This window comes from Carcharodon carcharias, chromosome 26 (genome assembly GCF_017639515.1).
Source record: "Carcharodon carcharias isolate sCarCar2 chromosome 26, sCarCar2.pri, whole genome shotgun sequence".
In the NCBI taxonomy this organism is placed as follows: Eukaryota; Metazoa; Chordata; class Chondrichthyes; order Lamniformes; family Lamnidae; genus Carcharodon; species Carcharodon carcharias.
In genome coordinates, this window is record NC_054492.1 from 41,996,837 (window position 1) to 42,014,192 (window position 17,356).

The following is a 17,356-nucleotide window of genomic DNA, read 5'->3' on the forward strand; positions in this document are numbered from 1 at the left end:
AAGTCCACGGGATGGGGGTTGATGACTGAGAAATTCGTTTGGAGACTCTGGCCTGGATTATCGCTCATGGATCAAGAGCGCACAGTCGGGACATTTCCCGGCTCCTCAAATCTGACGCGGGAAAAATGCCCTGGAAGTTGGGCATTTCGTTTTGTGGTGGCAGGGTTCTCTGGGAATCAGGCCCACCACCCCTGGAACAAGTACAGAGGCTGCTGGGTGCAGAGGCAGGCTGAGCAGAAGGCCTGCCTCTGTGCTCTGACACTGTGTCCAAAATTTTTAAAAAAGCAATGAAACAAAAAGCAGATCTCATGGCTCACATCCCTCACTCCCCCCAGAATCCCCAAGCCCCATCCATGCTAACTCATGACACCACATGTCCTCCACCACTCCCAATGGAACCTCATGCCCTCCATGCCACCCTATGCCCCTCTACTCACTCATGGCCCTTTATAGCTCCTGTGACAACTTAGTGCCAACACATGCTAGCCCATGGCCCCCCAGCCATCATACTTTGCCCCTATACCTACCATGCCAGCTCACCCTGTATCTACCATAGGCAGACCTCAGAACTCATGCTGGGCTTAAATGAAATAAAGACCTATGTCTATTGATGAATTCACTGTTTGAAAACAAAATTTTCATTCATAAAAACTGATTCACTACATTTAATTCCTTCAACTACATCCTTATAAAAATGAACACTAAATTCAAGTGCTTAATCCCTTACAAAAGCAAACATTGGAATCCATAGTTCTACTTCGAAGGGTCTACAACAACTTGCAGATGTCAGTCAAACTGTGAAATGCAAGGCACCCCACTTTGATAATGGAAGGTTGTGAAATCAGTCACATAGCACTAATCCAGTAATGGCTGTCCTCAGGCTTATGTCAACAGACAGAATGAAATAGCAAGCAATTATTTATTTTAATACTCCAGACACTTTTCTTCAAAGATTTAAAGGGCACGAGTTTTAAATGCCTTAACAGCTTGAAAGTTGCCTTTGATAGTTCAATTTGACACTTTTGACAGTTCCACTGAGCTTGACAGTTAGAGTTCATGCATTTTTTACACACATTCATGCCTACATTTAACAATCCAAAGGGGCACCTGACCTCCCCAAAGGTGTCCCGGACCCATATCAAAAGTGGTACCCTACATCTCCAAAAGAGTACCCCACCTCTCCAAAGGACTCCACAAAGTTTATACCTGTTCCTGCCAGGTCTATATCCATGCATGTCGCACTTCACACATCATTTCACAAAATTATATATGATTGGAGGCAGCTGCTGATTTACATGGCAGCTGTCTCTGTGACATACTCGTGCAAACCCTGACTCAGGCTCATTCCAGCCCCCGAGAAAATGGTAGATGCCTTGTTCAGGGGCAGGACTTCCCGATTTCTGCCTCTTCTGCCATTTTTGTAGTGATGGAGAGGCTCTTTAATGTTTCTATATCATTGTTTAGTACATTGCTGAGGGGACTACAATGGCACTTAGGACTATTACAAATTGTCCTGGAGGTGCCATGCATTCAAGAGTGACATCAATTTGCTGAAGTATCAAATACCATTGCACAGGTGCAGCTAGTGAATTCCTCCATGCTAGAAGAAACACTTTCAAAGTGCTTCATATTCTTTTCCAATGAGTTAGGAATTCATGATGCTCAGAAAATGTAATCCCTGTGTATGTAGATCTTGGATATCACTAACTCTGGAACTCTGTGAATGAGGATAGCCTTAAGCTGGCCCTCTGGCCAACACCTGTTGTTCCTCTGCTGCTTCCTGAATTTTGTCCCCCTCACCTGCACCACGTACTTCATCTGATGCTCCCTGGTCCATCTAACTTTTTTTAAAATGGAGCATGGAGAAAAAAATCCTCCTTTTAATTAAAGATACTAATTCTAAGCCTCTACAAATCATCAGTTAAGGTGTAGTTAGGAAGTTGTGACCAGCCTTGAACACTTTGCTGTACAAAGGATATCAAGACCGTGGAGAGTTGATGCAGAAGAAGTTCACTAAGAAAGTACAAGGAATAGAGGCTTAGTCATGTGAAGAAACTCTGACTCTTAAGTAGAACAGAAAAGGTTAAGAAGGAGACTCATAAGAGATACTCAGGGTTTTGCAAAGGTAAATAGGGAAATACTGTTTCCAAGAAATATTTATGGCTTGAGTTATTTTCTCTTGCATGTGATATATGTGCAAAGGAATGATTATAGGTTGTTCATAGCTCATGATTTTCCTACCTTGACATGCGATACAAAAGTAGGCTGCAAACTGAAGAAAAATGAAAACTTTGCAAGTTTTCAGGCAAGTTGATTCCTGAGATCATATGGTTGCTATATCATCAAAGATGCTGTAGCTATTTTACTAAAAAATGGCTCAGATGAAGTAATTGTCTTGTGAAGCTATTTGTGGTGTTGGGAGAGCTGTTTATATAATCTTGTGTGCAATGTTAAACATCTGATTCCTTTTGGTATTTAGGTACTAGCAAAGGCAAAGGGCCTTGATTGGCAGAAACTTTTAAAATTGGGAGAGTTACAAACTGAATTGGGAGTCAGTCTGGATACAATGATTTCAACTGTGGAGCAAATACTGCATCCAGAACCTTACAGCAGGGAGGAAGTTTGTCAACATCTTGGGATCAGCCAAGAGGAGCTATGCAGCAGCATTCTCAGCCAGAACACACAAGATGGTGAGTCCCTAGTCAAAACTTGACAAGCACAATATAATTGCTATTGCCCTCTTGAACTTTGTTCGCAGGCACACAGTCTCGAGACCTTGGTAAGGTTTTGCTTAACAACATTGAAATATTAGTTTTGAGAAACAATGTGTGAAATGTACATTCTAATTTATTTGGGCAGCAGAGTCATGAGAAAAGATATCATGCCAAGTCCTATTATTTCATAAGCATGAAAAATATACCACTCTCAATTTCTCACAACAAAAATCAAATGGTGAATGTGTCATACCAGAATGAAGTTTTCAATATAACTTTTCCAGTTCAGTGTGCTTTATGTTGTGAGGACCATGCACTCATAGACTGGGGAGGTGGTGGCGTAGTAGTATTGTCACCAGAGTAGTAATCCAGACACCCAAGATAATTCTCTGGGGACCTGAGTTCAAATCCAACCATGGCAGATGCTGGAATTTGGATTCAATTAAAAATCTGGAATTAAACCCTATTGATGACCGTGAAACTATTGCCAATTGTTGTAAAAACCCACCTGGGTCACTAATGTCCTTTAGGGAAGGAAATCTGCTGTCTTTACCTGGTCTGTTCTACATGTGACTCCAGATCCACAGCAATGTGGTTGACTATTAGGTCTTAGGCCTAACAAACCACTCAGTTCTTGAGGGCAATTAGGGATGGACAATAAATGCTGGCCTAGGCAATGAGGCCCCTAAACCATGAACAAATGAAAAAAATGTGTATATAATTGTCACTTCTGTGAATTGCCATTGTGGGTTAGCATGAATCATAACACAGGAACAGGAGGAGGCCATTTAGCCTCTCTAGCCAAACTGCCATCGGTTAGATCATGGCTGATCTGTATCTTGATCTACTTGCCTTGGTTCCTAAGCCTTAATGTCCCTGCGAGCAAAAATCTCAGTTTTGAAGCTTTCAATTAACCTAGCCTCAGTTGCTTTTGGGTTCCAGGTTTCTACTGCTCTTTGTGTGAGGAATTGCCTCCTGACAACATCCCTGAATGGTATAGCTCTAATTTTCATCCCCATGTTTTTGACTCACCCACCAGAGAAAATTGCTTCTCTCTATCTACTCTAACAAATTCTTTGATTTGTGGTGTTAATTGCTGTAATAACCTGGATAATTTTCTTGGCAAGTGAGAATAGATTATGATCAGTGATAATGTTACTCCCTCATTCATTTTGAAGCACTAGTAAAATTGGAATATTTAAACGACCAATAGGCAGCTTTTAGACCAAAGATAATGATGAGGTTGGGAGTCTGGCTGAGATTAAGTTGAGGCCAAAAGTGAGTATTCTGCCCCAAATGTAATTTGAACACAACGGAAGGACAGTATGTGCCTGAGAATTTTGAGGCTGTTAGATCTCTGCAGTGCACAAATAAAGCCAGTTTATCTGCATTGCAACTTAAATATTAAAGGGCAGATAATGAATTCTACCCACCAGTCTTGGGTTCCACTGTCATATCTCCTAAATAGTCAGCAGTTACTGGCAACATTAATGTCAGTAGAAATACCAATCAAAGATTAGGTGGTGCACATATCACAACCAGTAATTTTCACATCATAGTTTTCAGGGTTTCCTTCTGAAGTTTCTTCATTAAGATGAATTAATGTTCCTAACTTTGCAGATAAAGTAATAACATAATCACTATTGTCCAAATATTTTGCTGATTGAGGGACAGATGGATGATGGATGTGTGCAAATATACATTCTGAATAATAGAAACAAGGTGCAGAATTGGTAGAGCATAATTGAGTTGCTTTTCTTTTTGAATAGACAACTAACCAAAGGGGATGGAAAATGTTGTATGTTTATACAATCACATTTCCTCTTTGAGTTTTAAGGGTCCTTTGCAGCTTTCAAATTTTGTATTATTTTCGTCATATTTCAGCTGCAAAATAAGGTAGCTGCTCTTCTACCAGATGCTCTAAAGTTTGAGGAACCAGTCCAATTATAAGCCTGAACTTGTATTCTTTTGAAGCCCTGGGAAACCAAATTTTAGAATTGCTTAGAGTCTTGCTGTACCTCCCCCAGTGTTTAGTATCCGAGATATGTATTTAGAGTATAATAATATCATTTCATTCTTTTTACAGTCTCTAGCATTAGAGATTTGAGTTATGAAGAGAGATTTGGACTTTGGAAGGAGGCACTTGAGAGGTGATCAAATGGAAGTATGGAAATAAGCGTATAAAAAAGCTAAATCCAGAAAACTATTATAAATTTCTACAGGTTCAAACTAGTTAAAAGCAAATAGAGAATTGATATCAGAAATTCTTCACTCAGCGTGATCAGCACATGGAAAGAACTCCCAGTAATGGAGGCAAAATGCCTGGAATCATTTAAGAACCAGTTGGATGCTGCACCGGGGGAACTTTTAAGGTCCTTATGGATGGATGAATATATATATATATATAGGCCAGATGGCCTTTCTTGTCTGTAATTATCTGTGTACTGCTAATCTTAAATTTCATTCAGGCTGAAACCATTAAAATCTTCAACTGTAATGCATTATAAACCCACCAGGTGGCATTCATTTAAGACCTTCTGTTGCATCCATTTAAATAGCACATTATCATTTCATTAAACACGTCTTGAAACTTCCCCCATAAATTACTTTTTGAAAGCCAATGACTTGTTACGTAGGCAGATACCATAGCCACACTGTTTGAGCAATGCCCAATCAATTCTAATTAGATAAATGACCGAGTTCAATTATTTTTCTTTTGGTGGCATCAATTAAGGGTGAATGTTGTTCAGGAGCCGAGCGAACACTGTTTTTCTTTGAATAGTATCATGTTACATTTGCTTGCTGATTAGATGCAAGTAGTCATTTTCTGTGCAACAATTTTTAACATGGTTCCTTTGAAGTGAGCCTTATTTGGGGTTCAAAATGGTCCTTAATGATTGAAGAGGAAATCATAATAGGCACGTTTTAAAGACCTCACAAAGTAAGTACTTAAGTGCTCTAAAATTTCTTGAACAAAGAAAATGACTTGAAGTCTGATAGCAATGACAATACATCAGATAACTCTTAAGGACAAAAGAAACCTCCAATTAAGGATATTAGATTGTTTTTAAGAAGCAGTTATACACACTTGATATTAAAAGTTTTTAAACACGTGTTTTTTTTTTCTCAATTTGTCAAACACCAGCAGCTTTCATTGCTAACAGGGAGTCTGTGCTTGGAGCTCCTGCTGGCACATTTTGATGCTATTTTGAAGCTGTGTTTAAACCCGCCTATTCTTTTAAGAACAAAAAAAACTGCGGATGCTGGAAATCCAAAACAAAAACAGAATTACCTGGAAAAACTCAGCAGGTCCGGCAGCATCGGCGGAGAAGAAAAGAGTTGACGTTTCGAGTCCTCATTCAACCTAGTTCTGTCGAAGGGTCACGAGGACTCGAAACGTCAACTCTTTTCTTCTCCACCGATGCTGCCGGACCTGCTGAGTTTTTCCAGGTCATTCCGTTTTTGTTTTTTATTCTTTTAAGATGCTTATTTAAAACCCCTCCATTGCAAAGTAGTCCAAGTGGACAGAACTAAATGATTTTAACTGCAAATTATTGAGGTCACTTAGAGGTTAATTGTATCTTCTTTTAAATTTCTTACTCTTGGCTGGAAGAACCCAGTGGTAGCTTTCTGACAAAATGCCTTTCTTACTTGTTTTTTCTTAGATCAATTTTCATTTAACCCTTTTTGTTGTCCCTCTCAATAACGTTGACGGTTTGATGATACATTATAGGTACTTTGTGCACTACACAAAGGTTCACTTCTCAGAAGAACTGGATTCTGATTGCCTAAGTCAATTTCATTTTCAGCCTCAGAAAGATTTTCACTTTGTCTGGGCTAAATTCAAACTTAGATGCTGGACCTGAAGTTATGTTCTTCTATCAAGCCTCTTTCAATTTTAATGACCTGGATTTTGCCCTCAGCGGCGAAGGTCCGGCTTTCGCCATTCACCTCACTGATCACTGTCGACAGAGCTTTCATGGGTTTGTCAGTGGAGATTTCCTCTAATCCAGTGTCTTTTCTAGCACAACAAAAACAAAAATAGCTGGATAAACTCAGCAGGTCTGACAGCATCTGCGGAGAGGAAGACAGTTAACGTTTCGAGTTTGTATGACTCTTCATCAAAACTAAAGAAAATTGGAATTAGGTGAAACATAAGCTGTTTGAGGGGGGGTGGGACAAATGGTGCCTGTGAATAGGCCAATCGAAAATGAGACTCTTCAACCAATCCGATTGAAGTATCCTTACTAAGACATGCGGAATACAAACCATGAAGCATAAAGCAAGAAATATAAGTTGCATTTAAATTATGTAGAGAAAACATAATAAAAATTGGGAAATATAGATGGGATTAAGAGAGGGAGACAAGAGACAAAGTAAAACATTTATTTCCTTAATTCTACAACATTGCTTTCCTTCTGAGATAAAGAGTCTTGTTATGAAAGTCTCACTCACCAAGTCAGAGAGCAGACCCCTGAGTTTCTGTGTGTGCACAGATCAAGAGTGAGCTGCACATGCACAATTTAGCATTTTTAAGTTCTTTTGGGCCAAGGACAGGCCCGGTGCTCCCACGTATAGAGGAAAATGATGTGAAAATCCATGTCATGTGACTAGGAATGGGGAGCCATTGAAAACAAGTGTCCCAGGGAGAGGCCCCAAAAGAAGAGTTCCAGACAGAGGACTCATAGTTGAGTTAAAAAGAGATGAGCAGAGAACGAGGCTCCAAGCAGGAAAAGGGCTGTGGTAAGAAGACTTTAGGTGAAGAGGGCTGGGGGAAAATTCCCGGCAATCGAAAACGGCTTGGGAGAGCCCTGAAGGTCCAAGAAGGCAGCAGAAAGTTGGTGACTTCATGCTGCATACCACTTGGCTGAAATACCCCCTTGGAGCGGCAGTTTTCACATCCGCGCAGCTGAAGAGCTGAAGTTGTGCTTGTTGGTGCTTGAGTGCATGCTCGGGAATCCAGGGGAACGGAGTCTCGGTACATGGGATTGCAACCCTGTGAGGTGTGCGGCCGTTGAGGCCACCTTGGGGGCAAATAACCAGTTCAGAATAGAGAAATCAGGGGCAGCCATGACGAGGGTTGTGGTTGCACCAGATCTTGTTGTCATTAATTGGTAGGTCCTGGGTTTGAAACCCCAATCCTTTAGTTACTGAGTTTCTAATTTTACAGCCACGTTGTAATATGGAAGTGCTGAGCAAAAAAAAAAGTCATTCCTTGGAAAGCGGGAGTTATAATCAATTGACCTGTCTGTTGTTAACTCCCCAGTACAGTATAGCAGCTGTTACTATTAAAGTGCATTAATGAAATTGCCCTGCAACAGAACCTGTCATTGTTTATTGGTGTCATTCTTCTTTAATCCAAACACATTATTTTGTTATAACCTTAAAATGTAACCAGCACTCCAAATTTAAATTGGCAGGTTTCACTGAGTAGGTTATATACATTTTAGTCCTATGAAAGACAAATTAAAAGTAGACAAGATCCAGATCTTAAAATGCAATAATGGATGATGCATCACTTAATTTGGGCCATGAGGTTAGAATTAAATGATGCGAACAGAAGATTGGTAACCCACAAGCAAGGCTAGAGATTAGAAATTTCTCTTCCATCCCCCATAGGATAGTCGGTATATATGATCAACACCTATTTGAAATATTTGTTGGGGAATTGTTTTGAAAAGAAAAATGGCAATCAAAAATTTTGTCAAAACAAGCTATTTTAACTTGATATAGATCATTATTTTATATATTATATATAGATATATATAATAGGGACTTGGGATTTACGTAGTACCTTTCATTCTCAGGTGATGCCCAAAAGTGCTTTACATCCAGTGAAGTACTTTTAATGTATAGTTACTGTTGTGATATAGGAAACACAGCAACCAATTTGTGTGCAGCAAGCTCCTGCCAACAACAATGTGGCAATGAATGGATAATGTGCTTTGTGATAAAACAAAAACAGAATTACCTGGAAAAACTCAGCAGGTCTGGCAGCATCGGCGGAGAAGAAAAGAGTTGACGTTTCGAGTCCTCATGACCCTTCGACAGATGTGCTTTGTGATGTTGATTGAGGGATAAGTATTGGTCGGGGAGCCAGGGATAACTCCCCCTGCTCTTCATCGTGCTGTGAGATCTTTTACATCCACCAGATCAGACAAATGGGGCCTTGGTTCAATGTCACATTTATTAAAAAAATTTATTTCATGGGATGTGGGCATTGCTGGCTGGGCCAGCATTTGTTGCTCAATTGTTCCCTAATTACCCTTGAGAAGGTGATTGTGAGTTGCCTTTTTGAACTGCAGCAGTCCATGTAACACAAGTACATCCAGAGTCCTGTTAGGAAGAGAGTTCCAGGATTTTGATCCAGCAACAGTGAAGGAATGGTGATATATTTCCAAGTCAGGATGGTGTGTGGTTTGGAGGAGAACTTGCAGGTGTTGGTGTTCCCATGTATCTGCTACCCTTGTACTTCCAGGTAGTAGAGGTCACAGGTTTGGAAGGTGCTGTCGAAGGATCCTTAGTGAATTCCTGCAGTGCATCTTGTATAAGATGCATACTGCTGCCACTGTATGTCTGTGGTGGAGGGGGTGAATATTTAAGGTAGTGCACACTACTGTCACTGTGTGTAGGCGGTGGAGGGAGTGAATGTTTAAGGTAGTGGATGGGATGCTAATTAAGCAGGCTGCTTTGACCTGGATGGTGTCGAGCTTCTTTAGTGTTGTTGGAACCGCATTCATCCAGGCAAGTGGAGAGTATTTCATCACGATTCTGACAGGCTTTGGGGAATCAGGAGGTGAGTTACTTGCCACAGAATTCCCAACCTCTGACCTTCTCTTGTAGCCACAGTATTTATCTGGCTGGTCCAGTTCAGTTTCTGGTCGACAGTAACCCCAAGGATGGGAGATTCAGTGATGCTAATGCCATTGAATGTCAAGCGGAGATAGTTAGATTCTCTGTTTTTGGAGATGGTCATTGCCTTGTATTTATGTGGCACGAATGTTACTTGCCACCTATCAGCCCAAAACCTTAAAGTTGTTCAGTTCTTGCAGTATATGGACATGGACTGCTTCAGTATCTGAGGAGTCCTGAATGAAACTGACCATTGTGCAGCCACCAGTGAACTTCCTTACTTCCGAAAACAGAAACAGAATTACCTGGAAAAACTCAGCAGGTCCGGCAGCATCGGCGGAGAAGAAAAGAGTTGACGTTTCGAGTTCGGTCGAAGGGTCATGAGGACTCGAAACGTCAACTCTTTTCTTCTCTGCCGATGCTGCCGGACCTGCTGAGTTTTTCCAGGTAATTCTGTTTTTGTTTTGGATTTCCAGCATCCGCAGTTTTTTGTTTTTATTCCTTCCTTCTAACCTTATGATGGAGGGAAGGTCATTGAGGTAGCTGAAGATGATTGGACCTAGGACACTGCCCTGAGGAACTCAGCAATGCCCTGGGGCTGAGATGATTGACCTCCAACAACCATAGCCATCACCTTTGTGCTAGATATGGCTCCATAGAGTGAAGCCGTTTCTTGTTATAATGTGGAGTGAATTGAATTGGCTGGAGACTGGCATTTGTGATGCTGGAATCTTAGGAAAAGACCGAGATGGATTATCCATTCAGCCCATGACTGAAGGTGGTTGAAACTGCTTCAGCCTTGTCTTTTGCACTGATGTGCTGGGCTCCCCCAATATTGAAAATGGGAATATTTCTGGCGCCGCCCCCTCCTGTTAATTGTTTAATTGTCCACCGTCATTCATGACTGGATGTGGCAAAACTGCAGAGCGTAGATCTGAATGATAGCACCTCCCACAGTGTAGAATTCCCTAGTCCTACTGTATAGTGGAGTTCCTTTGATTTTTGTGCTGATGCTGGTATGACACTTGAACCTCCAATCATCTGACTTAGAGACACGAGTGCTGCCAGCTAAGCCATGGCTACCAGCCATTCCCTGCTATTTTGGGCATCCTACTTAAAACTGACTTGCATGCATTGATGAGGGATCCGAAGAGAACAACTGGGATGACAATGGAACATAGGACCACAAATTACAAGGAGGGACTTCTGAGACTAAGCTTGTCTTTTGGAGGAAAAGAAAATTGAGGGGAGACATGATATAACTAATGTTACTGAGAGCCATATGTTTCCAATTTTCTCCCTTCCTCTCATGCAGCTGGTAACTTAGGCTGGCCTGCAGTTCTACAGGTGTCACCTGCTACCTATTGCCTCGCTCATGTGGCCAGTCTTCATGTATCAATTGTCAGCAGGCTATATTTGTGAGAGTATCACAGCCAAATCAGCCAAATGATGTTGATGTCATAGAAATCCACATGTCCACACCTTCCAAAAGGAGATACTAGGTATTGGTTAGAAATGGCTAATTTCATCCTCTGCCATAGGCCAGGAAATAGACAGTTGATCATAGTAACTTGACTTAGATCCACTAACTCTCAACCAACTAAGAATAGAACAAGTTACCTTTTGTGTATAAATAGCAAATTGCACCAGGAAGCCTGCTTGCACACTGAGCCTTGGAGTAGCTGTTGCCCTGGATTTTTCTCATAGTGGGGTTTAAATCTGCTTGACTGCAGCTAATTCCTGGTTTTGTCTAATTAAGTATTAATGGACAGCCGGAGTACTATTCAAACTCTCCCAGAAGCAAGTATCCAAAAGATAGAACAGTTTGGGATGGGGTTTGGGGGGCTGTAAAATACCTGCGGCTCCTGCTACAGGATAGCGTGGCTGGCGCTGCTAGCTGAAGAACATTTTTAAAAAATGTTTTCCTATATCCCCCATGTTGTCTAGTGCAACTTTGTAATAAATTACATGGGCCTGTACTCATTGGAGTTTAGAAGAATGAGAGGCAACCTTATTGAAAATAGAAGATTCTTAGGGGGCTTGACAAGGTAGATGTTGTTTTCCCTTGCGGGAGAGCCTAGGACCAGACAGCATAATCTGAGTAAAGGGTCGCCCATTTAAAACAGAAATGAGGAGGAATTGCTCCTCTCAGAGGGTAGTCAATCTGTGGAATTCTTGACCGCAGAGGGCTATAGAGGCTGGGTTGTTAAGTATATTCAAGGCTAAGATGGATAGATTTTTAATTAGTTAGGGAATTAAGGGTTATGGGGAAAAGGCAAGAATGTGGAGTTGAGGATTATCAGATCATCCATGATCTCATTGAATGGCAGAGCAGACTTGATGGGCCGAATGGCCTGCTTCTGCTCCCACATCTTATGGTCTTATGGATCAACATCCACCACATGACTTTAATACTGTTTCTGATGCCTAGAATTACTAACATGTTAATTACAGTGCGTTTGGAGACGTTTTCCCATAACTTCCCCATAATTTGCATTTTTAAAATTCATTCCTGGGATGTGGGCTTCGTTGGCTGGGCCAGCATTTATTGCCTTCCCTAGTTGCCCTTGAGAAGGTGGAGGTGAGCTGCCTTCTTGAACCGGTGCAGTCCATGTGGTGTAGGTACACCCACAGTGCTGTTCGGAAGAGAATTCCAGGATTTTGACCCAGCGACAGTGAAGGAACAGCATATATTTCCAAGTCAGGATGGTGAGTGACTTGGAGGGGAACTTCCAGGTGGTGGTGTTCCCATCTATCTGCTGCCCTTGTCCTTCCTGTTGGTAGTGGTTGTGGGTTTGGAAGTTGCTGCCTAAGGAGCTTTGGTGAATTCCTACAATGCATCTTGTAGATGGTACACATACTGCTGCTACTGTGTGTCGATGGTGGAGGGGGTGAATGTTTGTGGATGTTCCCAATAAAGCGGGCTGCTTTGTCCTGGATGGTGTCAAGTTTCTTGAGTATTATGGGAGCTGCACTCATCCAGGGAAATGAGGAGTATTCCATCACACTCCTGATTTCTGCCTTGTAGATGATGGACAGACTTTGGGGAGTCAGGAGATGGGTTGCTCATCACACAATTCCTAGCCTCTGACCTGCTCTTGTAGCCCCAGTATTTATATGGCTTATCCAGTTCAGTTTCTGGTCAATGGTAACCCCCAGGATGTTGATAGTTGGGGATTCAGCGATGGTAGTGCCACTGAATGTCAAGGGGCGATGGTCAGATTCTCTCTTGTTGGAGATGGTCATTATCTGGCACTTGTGGGCACAAATGTTACTTGCTACTTGTCAGCTCAAGCCCGGATATTGTCCAGGTCTTGCTGCATTTGGGCATGGACTGCTTCAGTATTTGAGGAGCTGTGAATGGTGCCGAACATTGTGCAATCATCAACGAACATTCCCACTTCTGACCTTATGATGGAAGGAAGGACATTGATGAAGCAGCTGAAGATGGTTAGGCCTTGGACACTACCCTGAGGAACTCTTGCAGTGATGTCCTGGAGCTGAGATGACTGACCACCAACAACCACAGCCAACTTCCTTTGTGCTACGTATGAAACCAACCAACAAACAGAGAGTTTCCCCCTGATTGCCATTGACAGTTTTGCTAGGGCTCCTTGATGCCACACTTGGTCAAATGCTGCCTTGGTGTCAAGGGCAGTCACTCTCACCTCACCTCAGGAGGTCAGCTCTTTTGTCCATGTTTGAACCAAGGCTGTAATGAGGTCAGGAGCTGAGTGGCCCTGGTGGAACCCAAACTGGGCATCAGTGAGCAGGTTATTGCGAAGCAAGTGCCTCTTGATAGCACTGTTAATGACCCCTTTCATCACTTTACTGATGGTTGAGAGTAGACTGATGAGGCAGTAATTGGCCGGGTTGGATTTGTCCTGCTTTTTATGTACAGGACATACCTGGGCAATTTTCCACCAAGCCTGGTAGATGCAAGTGTTGTAGCTGTACTGGAACATATTGGCTAGGGGCGCAGCAAATTATGGAGCACAAGTCTTCTGTGCTATTGCTGGAATATTGTCAGGGCTCGTAGCCTTTGCTCTATCCAGTGCCTTCAGCCGCTTCTGGATATCATGTGGAGTGAATCGAGTTGGCTGAAGACTGGCATCTGTGATGCTGGGGGCCTCCGGAGGAGGCCGAGATGGATCATCCACTCAGCATTTCTGGCTGAAGATCATAGCAAATGTTTCAGCCTTACCTTTTGCACTGATGTGCAGGGCTCCCCCATCTTGAGGATGGGGATATTTGTGGAGCTTTCTCCTCCAGTGAGTTGTTTGATTGTTCACCACCATTCACGACTGGATGGAGCAGGACTGCAGAGCTTAGATCTGATCTGTTGGTTGTGGGATTGTTTAGCTTTGTCTGTCACTTGCTACTTATGCTGTTTGGCACGCAAGTAGTCCTGTGTTGTAGCTTCACGAGGTTGACACCTAATTTTTAGGTATGCCTGGTGCTGCTCCTGGCATGCCCTCCTGCACTCTTCATTGAGCCAGGGTTGATCCCCTAGCTTAATGATAATGGTAGAGTTGGGGATGTGCTGGGATGTGAGGTTACGGATTGTGTTTGAGTACAATTCTGCTGCTGATTATGGCCCACAGCACCTCTGGATGCCCAGTCTTGAGTTGCTAGATTTGTTCGAAATCTATCCCATTTAGCACAGTGGTAGTGCCAATGAAGGAGGGTATCCTCATTGTGAAGGCGGGACTTCATCTCCACAACAACTGTGCAGTGTTCACTCTAACCGATACTGTCTTGGACAGATGCATCTGCAGCAGGCAAGTTGGTGAGGATAAGGTCACGTATGTTTTTCCATTTTGTTGGTTCCCTCACTACCTGCCACAGACCCAGTCTAGCAGCTATGTCCTTCAGGACTCAGCCAGCTCGGTCAGTAGTAGTGCTACCGAGCCACTCTTGGTGCTGGACGTTGAAGTCCCCTACCCAGAGTAAATTCTGCACCCTTGCCACCCTCAGTGCTTCCTCCAAGTGGTGTTCAACATGGTGGAGCGCTGCTTCATCAGCTGAGGGAGGGCAATACGTGGTAATCAGCAGAAGGTTTCCGTGCCCATGTTTGATCTGATGCCATGAGACTTAATGGGGGCCAGAGTCGATATTGAGGGCTCCCAGGGCAACTCCCTCCTGACTGTATACCACTGTGCTGCCACCTCTGCTGGGTCTGTCACCCAGGGTGATGGTGGTTTCTGAGACATGTAAGATATGATGGCTTTAGGATGACTACATCAGGCTATTGCTTGACTTGTCTGTGAGATAGCTCTCCTAATTTTGACAGTAGCCCCTAGATGTTAGTAAGGAGGGCTTTGCAGGATCGACAGAGTTGAGTTTGCTGTTGTCGTTTCAGGTGCCTAGGTCAATGTTGAGTGGTTCATCCGGTTTCATTCCTTTTTTATGACTTTGTAGCGGTTTGATACAACTGAGTGGCTTGCACGACCATTTCAGAGTGCAGTTAAGACCCGGGTCCCCAGAGCATTACCCTGGGTCTCTGGATTACTAGTCCAGCGACAATACCACTACGCCATCCCCTCCCCCTATAGTTATCCAGATTTGGTCAGACATATTCAAATCTGCCATCACTTCTATCACAAAAGCTCAAGAGTGGCGGTGGACATTGTGGAACCGGTGGAACAGATCCCACTACAATTCCCTCCCACTCCTATCCTGCTCTGAAACAAAGGCGATTTCAGAAGAAAAATCAAGGCCATTTTGCCTTAATTTACATTTATTGGAGAATCTTATTCAAATGTATGATTAACAGATTGTTTAATGGAAATGAAAATTGAATTCAGAGACTTTCTGTACCTTGAAGAAATGTAATACAAATACAGTATGTTTTAAGTGTCACCAAAATTCAGCAACCACCTGCTTTAAGCAATTGGTTATGGATTCAGGTTTGGATGAAAATGGTTCAAAAACTGAAGGTAACCACATGATTTAATACTCTTGGAGATGCTGAAACCCTTCAGATTAATACTTTTAACATATGGCATCTTGCATACCATTGAAAACAAAGTTACTTTATAATTTCATAAATCTATGTTTCAGCTGAACTGTTTTGTATGTCAGCGTGTTAGCTGCAATAAAACTATGGAATGTGGTTCCAAAAAAACCCTCTAAAGACATACAATCTTAAGCATGCTTATTAGTGGACTGCTTGTAAAAATAATGTATTATCAAATTATGCACAAAAATGTATCAAGAGCACGTAGTCTCTGAATTTTCATCTGGAAGATTTGGACCAATTTGGCAACTGTTCATAAATCAGTCATAAAACACATTTTGTATATTCTAGTATGGCAATGTAAGAGAATCTTTTTTTTGGTCCTTCGGTTAGTTTTTTTGCCTTTATACATACTGAGGAACAATGATCTTGAACTAAAATCTTGTTGATGAAACTTTTTGTATGTTTTTACATATAGCATGTTTTTAAAAAATCGCTGTCTTTTTAATCTTCACAATATCTTTCACAGTCAGCTTTCAGTGTTTTATAAGCCGAGTCTCTTTCACTGATCTAATGCAATATTTAGGGTGTTTATAGAGAACTAGATAAACTAACTTGCTTGGATGCTTATTTGTAGAAACAGCAAAAAAATCATATAGTTAAATGAATCAAATTAGATGACATGGAGTGGAACATTTCCTCTGTGCAAGTCTAGCAAAATAGTTAACGTTTTTCTAAAGAACAGTTTGCTGCAAAAAGTAAATCTTTCCTTATGATTGCAATGCCTTTAGTTCAATGTGAAGTGTTAAATATGTCTGCGTAACAAACATATAATATGAAAATACCATGGGTTGATGTTGCTAACAGAGCAATATCCGATTGATTTAATGTGTTTTGAGTGGGGGAAAAAAGTCATGGAATTCTATTTGCATTAAAGTCTGCCTATAAGAAAAGCAGCAAGTATGTTTTGTAATGAGCTCCTTTTGTGTTATAATCTTTACCTTTGATATACTCTCCATGCCAAATGTTCATGGACATTTTCAGTGTGATAGTATCTTGATTTATGTCATAGACATCATGCTTGCTACAGTACTTTAAATACCATTCACTATACCTAGAATAGCATGCACAGGCAGAATTATTTTACACAGAATGATGAAAACTATGGAAACAATGTAAGTACAAGTAAAAGCTTCAGTGTGCATGAATTAATATTCCAGTGCTCTATTTTATTAACTAAGACTAATTCAGAGACTGAAAAGTAATTTGTTTCTGCGGCAAATTCTTAATCAAACCCCTCCCAAAGAGAGTGCAATTTCTTTTGATGGGAGCTTGCCCTTTCAGCAGAACTCACATTTACTTCCCAACAGATGGTAGTACTCATCTAGGTAGAGTAGAGTCCAGTTATGATAATTCCTCTGTCAGGGAGAGATACTTATGTAGAAACCTTTGGCAGTAGGGTGAATTTGAACCAGGAGCTCCCTGAGAAGCATATGTTCAACCATGAACTGTACAAGCCTTCTAGGAGGGATTAACATTGTTCATCCAAATTTGGTACATATTTTATTCTGTATATTAGTTATATTCTATTGACTGCTATTTATTAGCTTTAATTATACCCTCTGTCAGTGCAAGCTTCCCTCTTGCCATACATCATGCTCTTCCCAGAAGACAAATAAACTATCCTCTGGTGTTTGCACATGTCGCTACATTAGTAGTCTTTAGGACCTGGTGTGAAAGTTGACATGCTTGTCATACTTTTCTACTTTGCTTTGGAGAAATGCTTTGTTTCTATGTAGTACCTTCGCAAGACTATCTGGCCAAGAATTCA

The 17,356-nt window shown here is 41.7% G+C and overlaps 1 protein-coding gene across 9 annotated transcripts in view; it reads left to right on the forward strand.

Annotated features, from left to right (window-relative positions):
* The window catches only part of galk2 (galactokinase 2), a 168,205-nt gene that overhangs the window by 119,385 nt on the left and 31,464 nt on the right, over positions 1 to 17,356 (forward strand). For 8 of the 9 annotated variants that reach the window (XM_041175299.1, XM_041175293.1, XM_041175295.1 and 5 more), the window contains one exon: positions 2,480 to 2,690. In XM_041175299.1, coding sequence (XP_041031233.1) covers positions 2,480 to 2,690 — 211 coding nt within the window. Of the gene's footprint in view, positions 1 to 2,479; positions 2,691 to 4,800; positions 5,184 to 17,356 lie in introns of those variants that run through there. The other variant, XM_041175300.1, reaches the window with a different exon arrangement.